Source organism: Leptodactylus fuscus, chromosome 6 (genome assembly GCF_031893055.1).
Source record: "Leptodactylus fuscus isolate aLepFus1 chromosome 6, aLepFus1.hap2, whole genome shotgun sequence".
Lineage (NCBI taxonomy): Eukaryota > Metazoa > Chordata > Amphibia > Anura > Leptodactylidae > Leptodactylus > Leptodactylus fuscus.
In genome coordinates this window covers 75684451-75701569 of record NC_134270.1, presented here as the reverse complement: position 1 = coordinate 75701569, position 17119 = coordinate 75684451, and the positions used below count along the sequence as shown (strand labels likewise).

The 17119-nt window shown below is 40.8% G+C and overlaps 1 protein-coding gene and 1 long non-coding RNA gene across 3 annotated transcripts in view; one reads left to right on the top strand and one right to left on the bottom strand.

The window, feature by feature from the left end:
- The window catches only part of TBC1D17 (TBC1 domain family member 17), a 49446-nt gene extending 40986 nt beyond the window's left edge, over nt 1–8460 (top strand). Inside the window, exons 17-18 of one of the 2 annotated variants that reach the window (XR_012717000.1) lie at nt 4011–6248; nt 6462–8460. Coding sequence is in view for 1 of the 2 variants with exons in the window: in XM_075280289.1 (XP_075136390.1) it covers nt 4011–4223 (213 nt within the window). In the remaining variant the exon portion in view is untranslated. Of the gene's footprint in view, nt 1–4010 lie in introns of both variants that reach the window. The other variant, XM_075280289.1, reaches the window with a different exon arrangement.
- Nucleotides 1–17119, bottom strand: part of LOC142210868 (uncharacterized) — an 892280-nt gene that overhangs the window by 591118 nt on the left and 284043 nt on the right. The gene's annotated exons all lie outside the window — the stretch shown is intronic.

The following is a 17119-nucleotide window of genomic DNA, read 5'->3' as shown; positions in this document are numbered from 1 at the left end:
AATAAGCCTGGCATATCTCCTCTGCGAGTATTGGATATGTTGAAATCTTCCTGCCCAATGCTACTCTTCCCAGATGTCTGCCATCATAGAAAAGTCCAAAGGCCCCTACACACTTTAGATATTTAGTTTGGTACCAATGGGATCTGTGTATTGGACTGATATTAAGAGTTTTTTTTTTTCTTAAATTTAATATTGCTGCTAGTTGAACCATAGATATAACAAATCAGTATTCTCCTTTCCCCAGGCCTCCGTTTCCAGTGGCAGCAGCTCCATTTGTCTGTATACAGGTCTTCCTGTGCAAGGTGACCTTTTCAGTCAAATCAACGGTGACCTCTTCATAAAGGACATGTGACTGCTGTCGTGTGCAGTTTGTGAAGAGGTGACCTCTAAGTCGTATGAGTGGCTGCAGTGGTCACCTGGAACACACAGCCAGGGATCTGTATATAGATGAGTGGAGTTTCTGCTGCTAGAAATGGAGGCCCAGGGAGAGATGAGTACTGGTTTGTTATGTTTATGACCCCAATAGCAGTAAGGCCAGGTTCACACGATGTATTTTGGCACGCAATGTGGCACGTAGATGGCGCGGGAGCTTTTGCGGGCCGTATACACTCCCTTTGATTTCAATGGGAGCGTGGATCGTATACGCGGCGCTATTTTGCGGCCGTGATTTTGCGGCGGCCGCAAAATAGCGCCGCGTATATGGTCCCGGCTCCCATTGAAATCAATGGGAGCGTATACGGCCCACAAAAGCTCCCGCGGCGTCTACGTGCTACATTACGTGCCAAAATACATCGTGTGAACCCGGCCTAATAAATAATAGACTGAAACAGACATTCCCTTTAAAAGGTTTTTCCCATCTCAGTTTCAACAGTCTGCCTGCAGTCTTTTCTTCTCACTTCCTGTATTTCTCTGCCCCACCGCCCCTCCTAGCTTGCTGAACGGGCATGAGAAGGATCATAATACTTATGCAGATCAGATATTCTGCACATGCTTATAGAGAACAACTCAGTGTTATCTGTGTGTTTACATAGAGAGATAACATACTCAGGTTTTATCAGCAAACTGCAATTAGCTGAACTGATTGTCCTGCCGCAAGAGAAGTGAGTGAGTGTTGTCAGTTGTCCTACAGATCTGTGGTTACAGCAACGCTGTTTAAACAATGGGAGGAATAAGTTCACATAGGAGCCAAACAAAGCAGCATTTCTAAAACAATATATTTAGGAAAAATTATCAATTTAGAGTACATAAGCTACCAGTGTAGATAGTATCCTTGAGATGGGACAACCCCTTTAATCTAATTTGTATAGCCATCTGATCATTTAACAAATCGGAGTGCCAGATATGCTTATAAAGCTGCCTCAGAAATCCTGGCAGATTAATAAACTGAACTGAAACCAATTATATTAGCCCTCAGCCCAAACCCAAACTGTGCCCCCTCTAGCAGAAGGGAACCTGTCCAGGACAAATTTTACATAAAGAGGTTGAATAGCAGCCATATTTTTCCACAATCGTACCCCTGGAAGCAAATCTTACTGTGGATGTAGGTAGGTATCAGGCAAGTACCCTAACTAAATTTTTGTGTGTGTGTGTTTTAAAGCTAATTCCAGGAGGCCCCTTTAAACATCATGGATTGGGGGCTGCTGATCTATAGTCAGAGCCCACCTGTCTGACGTTATGCTCAGATAATGTTCTGGCCAAATGGACGTGAGTCAGAAGGGCATTGGTTTACATAGATTTTATAGTTAAATAAATTGATTCATTGCAACTGTTTCAAATTCATTTGTAGCAAAGGCATTATCTGAACATAACCATACCTCTGATTTATGCCAAATTCCTGCAGTTATTTCAAATATTACAGTAGAATTAACTTCCTGTAAAATGATAGTAAAATAACTGATACATAAATAAATAAATAAATAAATAAATAAATAAATAAATGTTTTTAAACAGGTCCCTAAACTCTTAGGTTATAGAAATCTAGTCAGAATGGCCCAAAATCTGAAATCTATTTCTATATATGTATCAAACGCCTTAATATTACTGGGGATCTGACACAGTGAATGAGATTTACTCATAAGTAAAATGTGTCAGAATTCTGGAATAAGTTGCACTAAAAAACTGTCTAACATACGTTATGCCAAATGTATCAAGTGTTTAATAAGTCTGTAAAGTGTCAAATGTGACTCTTCACCCTCTGGATGGGCACACAGATGTTATTTTCCTGTTTCTTTTGTTTCTCCATTGTTTCCTATGCAATGCTTAGCCCCTTAGCGACCCTTGACGTAACTGTACGTCATGGGTTGCATGGGGATGTATGGAGCGAGCTCACACGCTGAGCTCGCTCCATACACGGCAGATGCCGGCTGTATCATACAGCCAGGACCTGCCACTAACAGCAGCGGTCGGTGCTGTTAACCCTTCACACACTGCGGTCAAATGTGACCGCAGTGTGTAAACGGCGCCGGCGGCACGGGCGCCGCCATGTTTAGCCGATTGCCGCCCTCCTGAACGTCACATGAGGGCGGTGATCGGGTGCTATGACAGCCGGAAGCCTATTGAAGGCTTCCAGGCTTGTCTCTGTACTAGATCTATTAGACGATGCCAGAGGCATCGTCTAATAGAAGTGCTGCGATTTTCCTATTCACTGCAATACTGTAGTATTGCAGTGAATAGTATGAGCGATCAGACTCCCTAGGTTTCAAGGTACCTAAGGGGTCTGATCATAAATGTAACAGAAGAAAAAAAAAAGTTTTTAAAAGTATTAAAAAAAATAAAAAAAATATAAAAGTTCAAATCACCCCCCTTTCCCTAGATCAGCTATAAAAGTAATTAAAGAACATTAAACATAAACATATTAGGTATCCCTGCGCTCCAAAATGCCTGAACTATTAGAATATTAAAACATTTATCCCGTACTGCGAACGGCGTAGCGGCAAAAAAAATAAAAACAGCCAAAAAGCGTTTTTTTCAACACTTTGCCTCCTATAAAAAATTGAATAAAAAGTGATCAAACCATCAGATCTTTCCCCAAATGGTATCAATAGAAACGTCATCTTGTCCCGCATAAAAAGACACCACAACCAGCTCCATACATGGAAATATGAAAAAGTTACAGGTGTTAGAACATGATGACACAAATTTTTTTTTCTATTTTGCAAATTTTATCATTTTTTTAAAAGTATCAAAAAATTTCAAATACTATATAAATTTGGTATCACCGCGTTTGTACTGACACGTAGAACACAGGTAACATGTCATTTTTACCAAACAGTGAATGCTGTAAAAATTAAACCCATAAGAAAATGGCGCAAATGCATTTTTTCTCCAATTGCGCCTCATTCTGAATTTTTTTCCAGCTTCCCAGTACATTGCACAGCATATTGAATGGTGCCATTACAAAGTACAATTTGTCCCGCAAACAATAAGCTATCATGTGACTCTGTGAACTGAAAAATGAAAAAGTTATGGCTCTTGAAATGTGAGGAGGGAAAAACGAAAATGCGAAACCAAAAAATGGCCTGGTCCTTAAGGGGTTAGGTGCATTCACCTAGTTTAACTTGTAGCAATGCAATGCCCTACCAGCCCTAAGTAAGTGCTGTTATAAAAGCTACCAGGAGTCTCATGAATCAGGGATGATCTGTCTATAAGAAATAGAAATACAACTGCCACCATGTTTCTTTAAGAATTTCCATTGTGCTCCTGTATATATGCCCTTGTTAGATTGTTCTATACTCCACCAAAACTGGGGAATGAAATCTTGAAGTTAATGCAAAGTTAACAGTGCAAGGGCATTGTAATGGAAAATGCAGTGTAGAGAAATTTATCCTAAACATAGATCTCGGGTGCAGTCTCTAGGTATCTGTTCAAACACCGTGCAGGATTTCATGTCTCTGGTGATGCTCAGTTGTAATTTGAGATTGTGTCCCTTCACAGAAATATTTGCAGGAAGCATTGGGTTAATTTTAATGAACATTAGGCTGTTTTTCATCAGTGTCTTTCTCCATTTGCAGGAATTGCCTCTCAATATTAAAGAGCTGCTCGGTATGGCAGATGTGAAAAGTCCAGCACCCAGCACAGACACAGCCAGCCCTCCACAGCCCCTCTCTCCAAGCCAGGTCCATGAACTAGATCTCACCGACAGTGTGTCCCCCAGTCAGCCAGACAGCAGTATCGAAATACTGCCCACAGAGGACACAACAACCTCACAGAGTCTGTCTCCTTGACCAGCTATTCTCATCAATGCCTTTTAATACTACATTTACTCTGTGTGCACTTGTGTTGTACCCAGACTTGACTTCATTTGTGGATGATTCTATACAGTCATCTGGTCATGTACGCATAACCGACATTTACTAAATATTAACCTCCATTCATAACCGAACACTGACAGCAAATACATGATCTTACAAAGCACCTGTCTCCCGGTCATGCAACACTGCCGTCATGGAAATCTTTGCTCCGTCCATGTCATTTTGGAATGGAGAACCTGTTGAATATGGAAGGTGTCCTGAATTATGTATACTTGAAAAGTGTCATATATTTTTTGACAAAGATAACAGTGGCCAAGGGCTAATCTGATGGGGTGTCAAGGGATGCAAATTACAGCTCCACCTACTTGAGCATGTATCCTTATGTATTAAGGATGATTATGACTTGCCTGGTGAAGCTTGAGAGTTAAGGTCACATTAGAATTTCCAGTTTTGGAAATGTAAATTTATTTACATTTTGTTGGCATTTCTTTCTGATTTAAAGGGGGTTCCCCCCTCTTGTTTGGCAGATTACCCAAAGAGCAAACTGACTTTGCTAACCGGTTTTAATTGAGAAGACAACCATGCAATACATGGGCATGCCAAGACCTCTGGTGACATCATGTCTTGTTAATAAAATGGGTTCTTAAATTGCGGTATTTCCCTTTTTGTGACAATTATTTTTCCTTATAAGACATAAGGTCTTATCGCTTGTCAGGTTGGTAAAACTACCCAGCCATTTTTAATTGCATATCTTATTAGTATGGCTTTCATTCTGATTGTAATCACATTTTTATTTCTTATCCTTTATGGACATCCAATTGGGACCCTCATCATTCGAAATTTTAGAATTTTTTTTTTGTTTTTGTTTGAATCTATCAGATTCTGTTTGGTCTGGATCAGAGTGTCCCAATTGTCCTAAAAAGTCATGTTTGACACTCTGAGGTCTCCTCAGACTGTATTCAACCCCTTTTCAAGATCCTTAAATCCAAGATAACATTAGTAATGACCAAGTGACAGCAATATATACTCATGATTGACTATGCTAGCGGAAGGAATGCCTGCAAAGCATTATGGGGAAGGCTGTGGGTCTTCCATTCTAGGTGATTTGATCCTTCTGTGTCATCTTCTAATTTGAAAAAATGGCAAACAAATCCCAAAAGTTTTAGATTTGCTGAAATCTTAAACTTTTGGGAAATTAGTGAAGAATTCGATTTGTGACAAATCTATTTGCTCATCTCTAATAGCAAGTTCTCTCCTCCTAAGCTTATACAGTTGGATCCATTCTATGCAATCCTCTGTGAGCTGTTCATCCTGGTCTTCAGGCTGCTAAAGAAGATTTCCTGGATAGGATACAGTTCTGTTCTCTTCGCTGCAAGGACTATGTATGTACAGGTTTGCTGGCTCTGAATACAAATACATGCTCTCATTCACAGCATGCAGATATCTTGGACACTGTGATGACTTGAAGCACAAAGTATATTAGACAGTTCTGGAACTGACACTACAAATATGTGCAAACCTAATACTTTTTACAGCGAAGATGCTGTGAGAAACTGATGGGCAAGGACAGATTTATATCTAGTGTTTGTAAGCAGAAATATAGAAAATAGTAGAGAATGGAAAATGTTACAAAGTTTCTGAACTCTTCACTATACTGTGAATTCACTTGGTTTGTGAGACACTTTACTAATAAATGACACCTTAGATCCCAATGTCCGCTCCTCTACATGTAGAGGCCTGGATATGGAAGTTTACACCTCTGCACCTTTTGAAACTGCTTCTTTATTCCATTGCTCACATTCATCTCTATAAATGGTGTCTGCCCAAATGAAAGCAGAGATTTTTGTGGATCCTAGAGGTTATAGGGGAGAATAGAACATGAATATTAGAACTGCACTAATCTGACAGCCATGACCACTGTAGATCAGCTGTTGTGGAACAGTACAGATCTTGGTAATGTTAATATTAGGGAGCCGTGCTGCTCACTCACCATACAAGGTGTAGCAGTAGAGGGCAACACGGTGGCTCAGTGGTTAGCACTGCGTCCTAGGTTTGAATCCTGCCAAGGACAAAACATCTGCAAGGAGTTTGTATGTTCTCCCCTTGTTTGTGTGGGTTTCCTCTCATACTCCAAAGACATACTGATAGGGAAAAATGTACCGTACATTGTGAGCCCTATATGGGGCTCACAATCTACATTTAAGAAAAAAGGTGTAGCAGTAGGTTTAAGTACTGCAGCACTGCCCCATTGAAGTTTATGGTGGAGTGCTGCAGTACCTGAACCTATTGCAATACTTTGTACAGCAAGTGAGCAGTGCAGCAGCTCCTGTCATGTAAACATTGGCGATAGCGCAGCTCCCACAACAGCAGATTTGTGGGTGTCCTGATTGTCAGATAACTCATTTTAAGCACCTACTGATCACTCTTGATAGGTGACCTGTGGACAAAGGGCCATCAATTTGATTTACAGATCAAAAAGACAAGACTTGTTCATTCCTTGGAACCCCTTTAGGCTGAGGGTACTTGGGGAATAATTGCAGGGGGCTAAACAAACCTCATCCACATGCTGCTCCTATAATTTTCAGCACAAAATGACTTGCAGATTTTACACCCACAGCATGGCCGTTCTTGTGGATTTCAGTGATTTCTGCAAATAAACTACAGCAAAAAAATCCCCACCTGATTTTAGGTGTTTTTTTTGTGGCAGCAACTGTCAGAATACATTGAGTATCAGAAATTCAGCATGTCTGCAGTATTTGTCCCCAACCTTAAGGCTAAGACCCCACGTAGTGAGCTGCAGCTGAAAAATGCTTTGGAAAAGACCGCAACGGAAATGCATAAAGTACTGTAAAACGCATTTCCCAACGTGAGGCCCTGGCCTTAAGGGGTTGTGCACCATAGAAAAAAAAGGGTCTAAGGCCCGGGCCCCACGTGGCATAAACGACTAAAAACTGCATTTTACTGCCACTGCAAAGTAGATAAGATTCTTGCGAAACCCATCCACACCTTGTGGAAAAATACAAGCAATGGATACACTGCTCTGTCCAAAACCATCTCGGTTTTGGAAATTGCATCATGTCAATTATACCTATGAAACACTGGCGGTTTCCCTATAGGTATAATGGAAACAGAAAGTCCACAGAGGAAAACTGCAGACTTTCTGTGAAAAACACTGGAAAAATATGCCATTAATTGCTGCAGCGGTTTTGTTGTTTTTTGCTGCGGCCTGCTATGTGGGGCCTTAGCCTAGAAGAAGCTTCACTCTTGTCCATCGGTGGAGTCTGGCACTGCAATACTGAACTTTGCCCATGGATAATAGTGATGCTGTTCTACACTACAGAATGGTATCGGGGGTGGGATGGGGGAAATTTAGATTATTTTATGTAGTCATTGTCTTTGCTATTATAGAGCCAACGTGGAAGAATGATGTAGCATTTGTAGGTTATTTTCCAGACTGTCCTACAGTATGTTGTAATTGAAAAGGGTCTTGTCAGCCACAAGATTGATTATCAGAGCCACCCATAGATGAAAGCAAAGCATTCAGACTTTCAGATATTGATCACAAATGCTGCTGACTTTGGTGAACAGATTAAAAAGGGGGCATCGGTCGTCTTGTTTGGACTAATTGAGATGATCTGTTGTACTTGCACTTTCTCCGGCCATGCCGCGGTTAGTGCTTCTTAGTTACATTGTGAGGGACAGGGGAAGGAATTGTGTCAAGCACAATAATTCCCAGGAGAAAGCTCATTCATCATTCATATGAAGGTATGCTTGTCTGCTGCAAACAAAACAAAATGGAGAATCAGCTAATGGATGAGGGGTGGGGGAGGGTTGCCAAAATAACCTGAAGGCTTCTCCATTTATTAAGCTTTGCACTTTTTTATACATATATTTATCTTTTTATGTGTATTAAATCGTATTTGTATTCTGTATTTAATATATATTTCCATAGCTTGGGGGGAGGGGGATCACCTTGGTAGTAGGGTGTACTGTTTCTCACTTTGGATAAGGGAAAACTCCTAGCATCATTTGTAATTTACTTTTCAGCGCCACTTTCCTGCTCGCTTGATGCCAACTTTTTCTTCACCTTGTGAGTTCCGAGTCCCCTTGTCTAATGACATCTACAGTAACACGTTATTTGGCATGCTGTCTACTTCTCTGGATAATGGCCTCCTTCCTGAAAATGCATTAAAAGTAAAGTAATTTTTAACGTCTGTTTTCTGTGTTTTAATCAGACAAGTGTCTTTATAGGGTTTATTCTTTTTAAATCTACCTAAGGGCAGCTCAGATGCTCGGCTTACATTGCAATATATACCCAGTATGGACAAATGGTTGCCAAAAGATAGGCTTTGTAATCCACTTCATATTTTCCTTTTATTGCAGTTTTCAAGATCTCTGCTGGCTGCCAGTAAATCCCTGCTTACAGGTTTTGTTCGGTTCGGTGTGAGCAGAAAATGCTCAAAACTGGATGTTAACCTATAGATTAAAGTTTGTTTACTCTCAGCAAGCAGAGATTTAGAAAATGGCGAGCATATTAGATCTCTAATCCGGCGGGTGTGACAGGAAAGGAGATGACGCTTGTACATGGCTCTATTCATACAAGTCTGTGGATGGTATGCAAACTGTTGAGTAATACCCATAGACCTTAATGAAGAGAACCTTAAGTATGAATGGCCAACTGTCCCATCATTAAATGGATTTGGTGACCAGTAGCAGAACAAGGATCAGGCATTCATTGTCAGAAAACCTGTGCTGTTTGATATTTATATGACATGAGTGTTAAGGGGTCTTCTCCTCTGCACATTATGGCTATAAACAGCCACTACTGGAACCTGCATGTATTATGAGAACTGGAGTGCCTGATTCCCCTTTTTGCACCCACTGTGAAGGGAGATATGGCTGCCCATGTACACATCTCTTCATTCACATATACAGAAGTGTTGCAAATGGTCAAGGAAGCAGCTATGGGTATTTGCAGTATTCTCATACAAGTGAACTTAGAGAACTGTGCATGCACACCCATCTCTCCCTACACTGTGGCTGTAAAACGGTTGTCAGGGTCATTCCCAAAATCATGTGAGCATGTGATAAATGTATGTATCAATGATTTATGTCATATTCTGTGGAACCCCCATCTATTTTATTAGGATCACTTGGCCTTTGAATAGCTGTGGTTGTTCATCCCATGAGAATATTAAGCCCCCTGTTCTGTTGTAATCTGGTTTCAGCAGCCCTGCTTTTGCCATTTGTAGGCTAGCACAACATGGCATACTTCTGAGCGCTCGGCACTTTTAATGTATGTGAGCAGTAGTTATTTTCACATTATGCCAGATAAGGAGTTTGTTGGTTTAATTTAAATTCCGCCTTCCAATTATAGAATGTTCTGAGCCGCCAGATGTGGGATTCCATCTGGCCATTCATCTTCAATATATTTATTTGTTCTGCTCTCCATAGAGCATTGAAGGGCAGGGATGGAAAATCTTCTGCGTCAGAGCAATGGAATAGAAACTTTTCATTCTCCCAAGACTGTAGTTTACAACCTATGGCTTTTCAGCTAGCCCCAAAATTATAAGGTGCTACTATAGGCATCAAAGCTTCATTCCACAAGGCCAGAATTACACTATGCTGTGATGATATAATATGTATAATATCATGGCTCTGCAGTGGTTCATACCTCATCTCTAGGCTGTTGTGCAATCATGTCTATCCAGGGTCAGATAAACCTGAAATGAATTGTAATTGTAGAATAACACAAATGCTGTATACTCCTTTAATACTACCATGTATATAAATATTTCTCATAAAGTTTCTGCATAATACAGCCTCTATGTAATACTGCCATACTGTGGCAAAATAAAAGTTCCATATGGTGCACACGGAATGTTATATAATTACTAAATAGTTTTGTGGCTTTTAGACCACAGTGTGATCTGTTGAGTGTTGTGTGATCTGCTGTAGTGCGACAGTAAGGGTAGACATCTGTATCGGAGTACTATACCCTCTTGCTTGATCTTGTTTGGTATGGGCACGTTGGTAACTTGGCAAGATCTTTTTTGTACATGGCATGCAACAATAATATGTTCAGGTCATAAGTTTCCCACAGTTTGATCCTATATGTATAGGTGTATAGCGCATAGGTGCTATTACTCTAGAACTGTCCTTCCTTAATTTAACAGAATGGACTGACAAAGCTCAATCATGCTACCACTAGAATCTTTGCAACTTTCTAATATTTGTCCTTCTGTTTAGCAACATTTTTAGCACATGGCCTTGCGGTCAATGAATAGGAACATGCTTACTTACATCCAGAGGCTCTAAATCACACAGACTTAGGCTAAGGCCACACAAGTCAGATCTGATGTGGGACGTCAGCTTGTTTTATGCGGCAGATTTCAGCTGTTATTTTCCGGTAAACTGACTTCATTTCCAGCCTTTGCATCTCTTTCTGCGACTGTGAAATGGTGTCAGGGAAGCCTCATTTTTGAAACTGGTGTGGGACCCTGTTTCAACAGAACCCAGTCCACTTAAAAAGATGTAAACCTAGAGTAATGCTTCTCAAAACTGAGCGCTTGTTCGAACTGTATCTGGTGCTAAGCTTCTGTTATGGTAAGGCTTGGTTCACACTTTGGGATTCTGTTCCCCATTCCGCTTTAAAAATGTAGAGAGAAAAGTCCTGCAAGAAGCCCCTTTCTCTCCGCGTTTTTTGCCATTTTCGTGTGGAAACTCTGTGGACCCCATTATAGTCTACAGTTCCCGCGGGTAACCACTTTTTTAAGCAGATTAGGTTTCCGTTCGAGAGGGGGTTTCCCAAGCGGACCCCCGAATGGAAACCCAAACACAGGTGTGAACCTAGCGTAAGTGTGTTGGGTACTCTGTCTTTTTTATTATTATTTTTGAGTGGAGTAACACTTAGGCTAAGTTCACACGGCGGATTTTGGTCCGGAATTTGAGTCAGGATGCCGCCTCAGATTCCAGACCAAAAAACGGCTATCTGCGTCTGGATGCTGATGCAGTGCAGCGGCATCCAGTCACAGAATTCTGCTCCGGATTAGGCCCAAATGAATGGGCCTAGTCCGGAGGGAGTGACATTGCTTCTTTTTTGTGCAAGCGGAACAAACCCGCTCACGGAAAAACAAAATGCCCGGCTCCCATTGCATTCAATGGAGGCGGTATTTTAATTCGGAATCTGCGACAAATTCCAGACCAAAATCCGCTGTGTGAACTTAGTCTTAAAGTACTTTGTGTCATGTGTACTTTACTAATGATGGCAGCCAGGAGCTGCTGTTGGAGCCTTCCTGTTTTAGCAGTAGGTGCCAGAAGGACGGCTTGCTTGTCTAAGAGTGCGATAATGTAGTCTTGTATTTACACAGTTGTTCCGGTGCTGTATTTATACTGTGAAATTACTGCAGATGCTCCCTGTCCTACATAAACATATACTTTGTAAAAGGAAATTTGCTCAACATGCTGTGTAATCAGGACATACAGCCCTGGAGACTTCAGCCGCTGGACTCTGTTAAACCCTGTTACCAGATTCTATTAAAATGCATTTGTTTTGTGCAGGTCTGGTGGAGTTCACTGCAACATGTGCCAATAGGTGTATTGCTTACCTATTGCCTGCATTGCAATCATTCTTATTTTTCCTAAAATGGGTGGGAAAAAAAGTTTTTGAATAATTACAAGGAGATGATATATTATGACATTTTTTTTTAATTAATGCAAATACACTCCACAAGTACAGATCATGCCCCTATAATGATAGCTTGCCATAAACATTACTAGTAGAATACTTTCCATCAGCAATGCTAGTGTTGTGCCATATGATGACCAGTGACAGCAGTGAATCCCCAAGAAACACTACTGCCAGCACATTGTTCTAGATAAGTTTCTCCCGCTAAACTGTACCAGAAAAGACCTGAATAATCAGTAATAGCTGAAGACTGCTCCCACAAACTATAGCCTTAGTAAAATGCCCTACATAGTCGGTGGAGTTCCCTCTGAGCATTGATGCCATTGGTGTGCTTCCAAAAATTACTGATGCCAACAGTGTCCCAGATAAACTTTGCTAGCTGAGTTCTTCCTGATAAACTATCACCAGCAAAATCCTTAATAGGTAACAGAGCCAGCAAAGTGCCCTGCATAGTGGAGAATCCAAATGATCAGTGACGGCAGTGGGCCACCAACAAACACTATTGCCAGCAGTGTCCTTCTTCACACAGATTGAAATAACACAATTCAGGCTGGCCACAAGGGGGTGCTCACTGTGTACATATGTGTACATGTCATACTGATGTTAAAGTAAGCAACATCAATACGTTTTTCAGCTTGCTGCCCCAGTGATGCCTCCTAGCAGTCTTTATGGCAAACTTACTTGCATGTTTTGTGAGTATGATTTTTGCCTATATTCAGGGATTTATCAATGCATATCTAGTCCATTTTCCATTAAGAATGCCAAGAAGCTTGATAATAATCTGTACGAGTTTCAAAATGAATCCCATATAGGTTGAATTTAGGGGAAAATGGCCAGTATAAGAAAAACCCTCCTAAGGGATCTACAATTTATTATTTTCCTCTGTTTGGCAGCGGGTACATGAATGTATTATCACTGTAAATATGCTACATATGGTTGGATCAAGATTTTTGGATGTATCTGGTTGAAAGGTGTATGAATTCATCTCCCCTGATCCCCAGTGTGCCACATGGATCCTGTATTATACAATCATACAATGCTCACACAATTAAAAATACAGTAAATACCGTACTTATGAATGAAATGTGTATATTGTGGTTGGTATATGGCAATATTGGCTTGACGCTACAACATACTTTATTGCCCTCACATGCTACATATATTAGCAAACGGCAAGCAGATCTGGCGATGCCAAACTTCAGCAGTACCTCTATTGCACTACCTAGTAGCTGTTAATGACACAAAACCAAATCTAAATGGATATATACTTACTGAGAAATTGAATGTAGTGCTATTAGAAATAGACTAATGGAAGGAACAAGTGCTGCATTCTTAACCCCTTTGTCACTCGAGGCACCAAGCAATTTGCAGGCTTGCAAGAAGTGGCCATATGACAATTTACCACAAGGTGGCGACATAATCCATTGAAATCCCATATAAATATTCCCTTTACAGCTATTTCATGGTAGCTGCAGATTAAGTGTTCTATATACTCAATGAGTGATATGTACAGTACAAAAAAAAAAAATGTAATTATTGCAGCAAATACCTTCTGACACGGGGGTCAAAACAAAGAGTCAAGTCACTGACTCATAAATTGGGAACTCAGAGGACATTAGTAGTGGATTCATACAATTAAGTTTATTGTGATGCAATAGCGTTTTTGGCGTCACTTTGGGAATTGCTGAAATAATCTGTGACAGTTCTAGGAGGGACCTGACCTATATGTGAAATGCTGACAATACCATGTCATCTGCATTGATCCTTCTGACAAATTTAGCATCTTTAGTTGATATCTATGTGCACAGTAGTTTGGGCCACTTTGTTTTTATTTCACTGTTAATGAAATGTTTACTAGGTTTCCAATGCAGATCATATTACATGTTGTTCCCAGCCCATACTCATTACGGAAGTGGTGTGATGGTGTGAAATAAGAGGAGTGCTGCAGGTAAGTTGAAGTAAAGGTCCATTCACATGGAGTAAAATAGCGCTTTATTTGGCGCTGAATTATCAGCGCTGAAACAAAGCCTCCCACTTCAATGGGTGCCGCTAGCTTTTTTATTTTTCCCACCAGCGGAATTTTCCGCTAGTGGAAAAAAAGCTAGCAGAACCCATTGAAAACAATGGGAGGCTTTTTTTCTCAGCATGGAAAATTCAGTGCCAAATAAAGCGCCATTTTCCTCCATGTGAATGGACCTCATAAGAGGGTTTCAGTCAGGTAAGGCTGGGATGAACCTTCAAGAAAAAAACAGAGAGATGTTGTGCTGCATCGAATACTGTCTGACCATTGTGTGATGTACGGTATATTAGCACTGTACTCCATCTACCTACTAAATGCAGGTGCACTGGTCCGACGATCATGCCTAGCAGCCCTGACCTCTTCTACCATAGATCCATCCTCTAAAAAAGCAGGTAAGTTACCACCCGAGTGGCCATAACTGTCCTGCCTACTAACAGTACCCAACCCAACACTCCTACAGAAGATGTTTCCAGTGTGCCATGTTGTTCTAATGTCCTTCTCCAGTTATGATGCTCACTTGGTGCAGAGCTGAGAGACTGTCTCTTTAAATTGGCAGACTTGGAAGGTTGGCAATGGGGAAGTGTGCAAAAAATAAAAAAATGACAGGTCATTTTTCACCATCTTGCTTCTCAAAATATGGTATAAAAAATGATCAAAATATTCCAGAACAGTACAAATAAAAAGCATAGCTTGTCCCACAAAAAATAAGCTCTCAACCAAGTCTGCCAACCGAAAAAAAAAATGTTATGTCTCTTAGACAATGGAGATGCAAAAACAATTGGTTTCCTCCCACAAATGGGTTTTTATCAGAAATGAGCAAACAGTGATGTGATGTGGTAAGACCTTCCAAAATTCACTTTTATGGCCCTTAACGTGAGCCCTTCCAAATTAATTTACAGGCCCTTAAGCTGAGCTACCAGCAGAGATTGAGGCCCTTTAGGTGACTTCAGCTTTTACCAGCAGAGTTTTAGGCCCTTTAACTTAGTTGAGCCTTGCACCAGCAGAGTTTTTTGCCCTTTGGGTGAGTTGAGCCTTGCACCAGCAGAGTGTTAGCCCCTTTAAAATTCTTAGCCCCTAAAACGGTGGTTCCAGAACCATCACTGTCATTGTGAATCCCATGCCCACTTTGCGTTTAAAACCGCAGTGCGAACACGCTACGATTTCCAAAACCGACACAGTTTTAGAAATCGCAGCATGTCAATTATAACTACAGAAACGCCAGCGGCATTCCTGTAGATATAATGGTACGAGAAAGTCCGTGGAGGAAAACTCTGTGAACTTTCTCTTCAAAGCGCTGCAGGAAGAACCGTGATGCGTTCTCGCCGTGGTTGTTCCCACAGCACTTTCTGGCCCGTTGGGCCTTAGCCTTACACAGCAAAGACCTACAATCAGTGCCTGCATTGATTGTGAGCATTGAGGTCAAAACTGACCAAGGTGCCATTTTAGTGGACACGCAACCATTTTTCTGTAGAGTACCAGGGCCAGAATGATATTTGGGACTGGCAATAAGTTGCTATGACAGTCAGGCCTGTTTCTCATTCATTTGCACTGTGCAGCCTGTAAGACAAATGCTGGTATTTTATAATGCATTAGTGATTAGACCCTTGGGGCTCTAATAAAACAGTAAAAATAGAAAAAAAAATATTTAAAAAGACATAGGAAATTAAAAATTCACCTCCTTTTCATTAGAACACATACAGTGAGTGAAATAAGTATTGAACATGTCACCAATTTCTAAGTAAATATATTTCTAAAGATGAAATTCTCACCAGATGTCAGTAACTACCCATCCACCACACACAAGCAAAGAAATCAAACCATAGATGTTCATAATTAAGTTATGTGTAATAATGCAAAATGACATAGAGAAATAGTACTGAACACATGAGGAAAGAGCGGTACAAAAATCCATAGAAAGTCCTGACACCGGCTGAAATGTATTGTGAATTAGAAAGCAATTCTGCCACTTACTGGCAAATAATATCTGCTGGTTCAACTGATGGCCTGTAGAAAGGTGTTTCATGGCTAAGGTGCCACACAAGAAATATCTCCTGATGGGTAAAACCATTGAGCTGTCTCAAGACCTTTACAACCTTATTGTTGTAAAGCATACTGATGGTGTTGGTTGCAGACAAATGTCATGGTGTGGGGCTGTTTTTAAGCGTATGGAACTGGCTAACTTCTTACAATTGAATTAAGGATGAATGGACAAATTTACCAAGACATTCTTGATAAAAAAAAAATTTGCTGGCAACTACTAGGATGATGAAGAGGAAATAAGGGTGGAGATTTCAGCAAGACGATGATCCCAAACACACAGCCAAGGAAATTCTCAAATTGTTTCAGAGAAAAAAAAAATAAAATAAAGCTGATAGAATGGCCGAGCCGATGACCTGATGTTAATTCAATAGAAAATCTATGAAAGGAACTACATTTTTAGCGTTCATGGAAGTTTCCCATAGGATCTTCAGCACCTGAGCAATGCATGTGACTAGAGTCTCCAATCAGAAGGCGTCTTAGTGTAAGTTCACACGGAGATTTTTTGCAAGGATTTTGAGGCCATATCCGTCTCAAAATCCTGACCAAAAAGACGTCTCCCATTGAAATCAATGGGAGTCGCTCAGGAGTTTTTTTTCCGGGAGCTGGCTTGTTCTGGCTCCCAGAAAAAGAAGCGAGATGCTCATTCTTCAGGTTGAGTCACCTTGCGATTCAGCCTGAAGACACTCCCCTCCTCCGGACTAGGCCCATTCATTGGGCCTAATCCAGAGCGGAGTGCGTGGCTGGATGCCGATGCAATGCATCGGCTTTCAGTCACGGCTACCAGGTTTTTGGGCCGGAACCTGAGGCGGCCTCCGCGTTTACGGAAAAGCTTTTACTTTTTCCCTGTGTCATTTGAATTTATCACACATAATTTAATTTCTGGACATTGGAAAACACCCAGTCTAAAAATATTTTTGCCATATGATGAGTGCTGGTGAAAAAAAAAAAAAAAAAGGCAAAATGGCTGTTTTTTCATTTTTGTTTTAATAAGCAAAAGACATTCCCCAAAATGGTGTAACGAAAAAGTACATTTGGCCCCGCAAAAAAGACACCCTATGCATCCTCATACATGGAAATATAAAAAAGCTACCGTTGTCAGAATATGGTGACTCTAAGAATGTA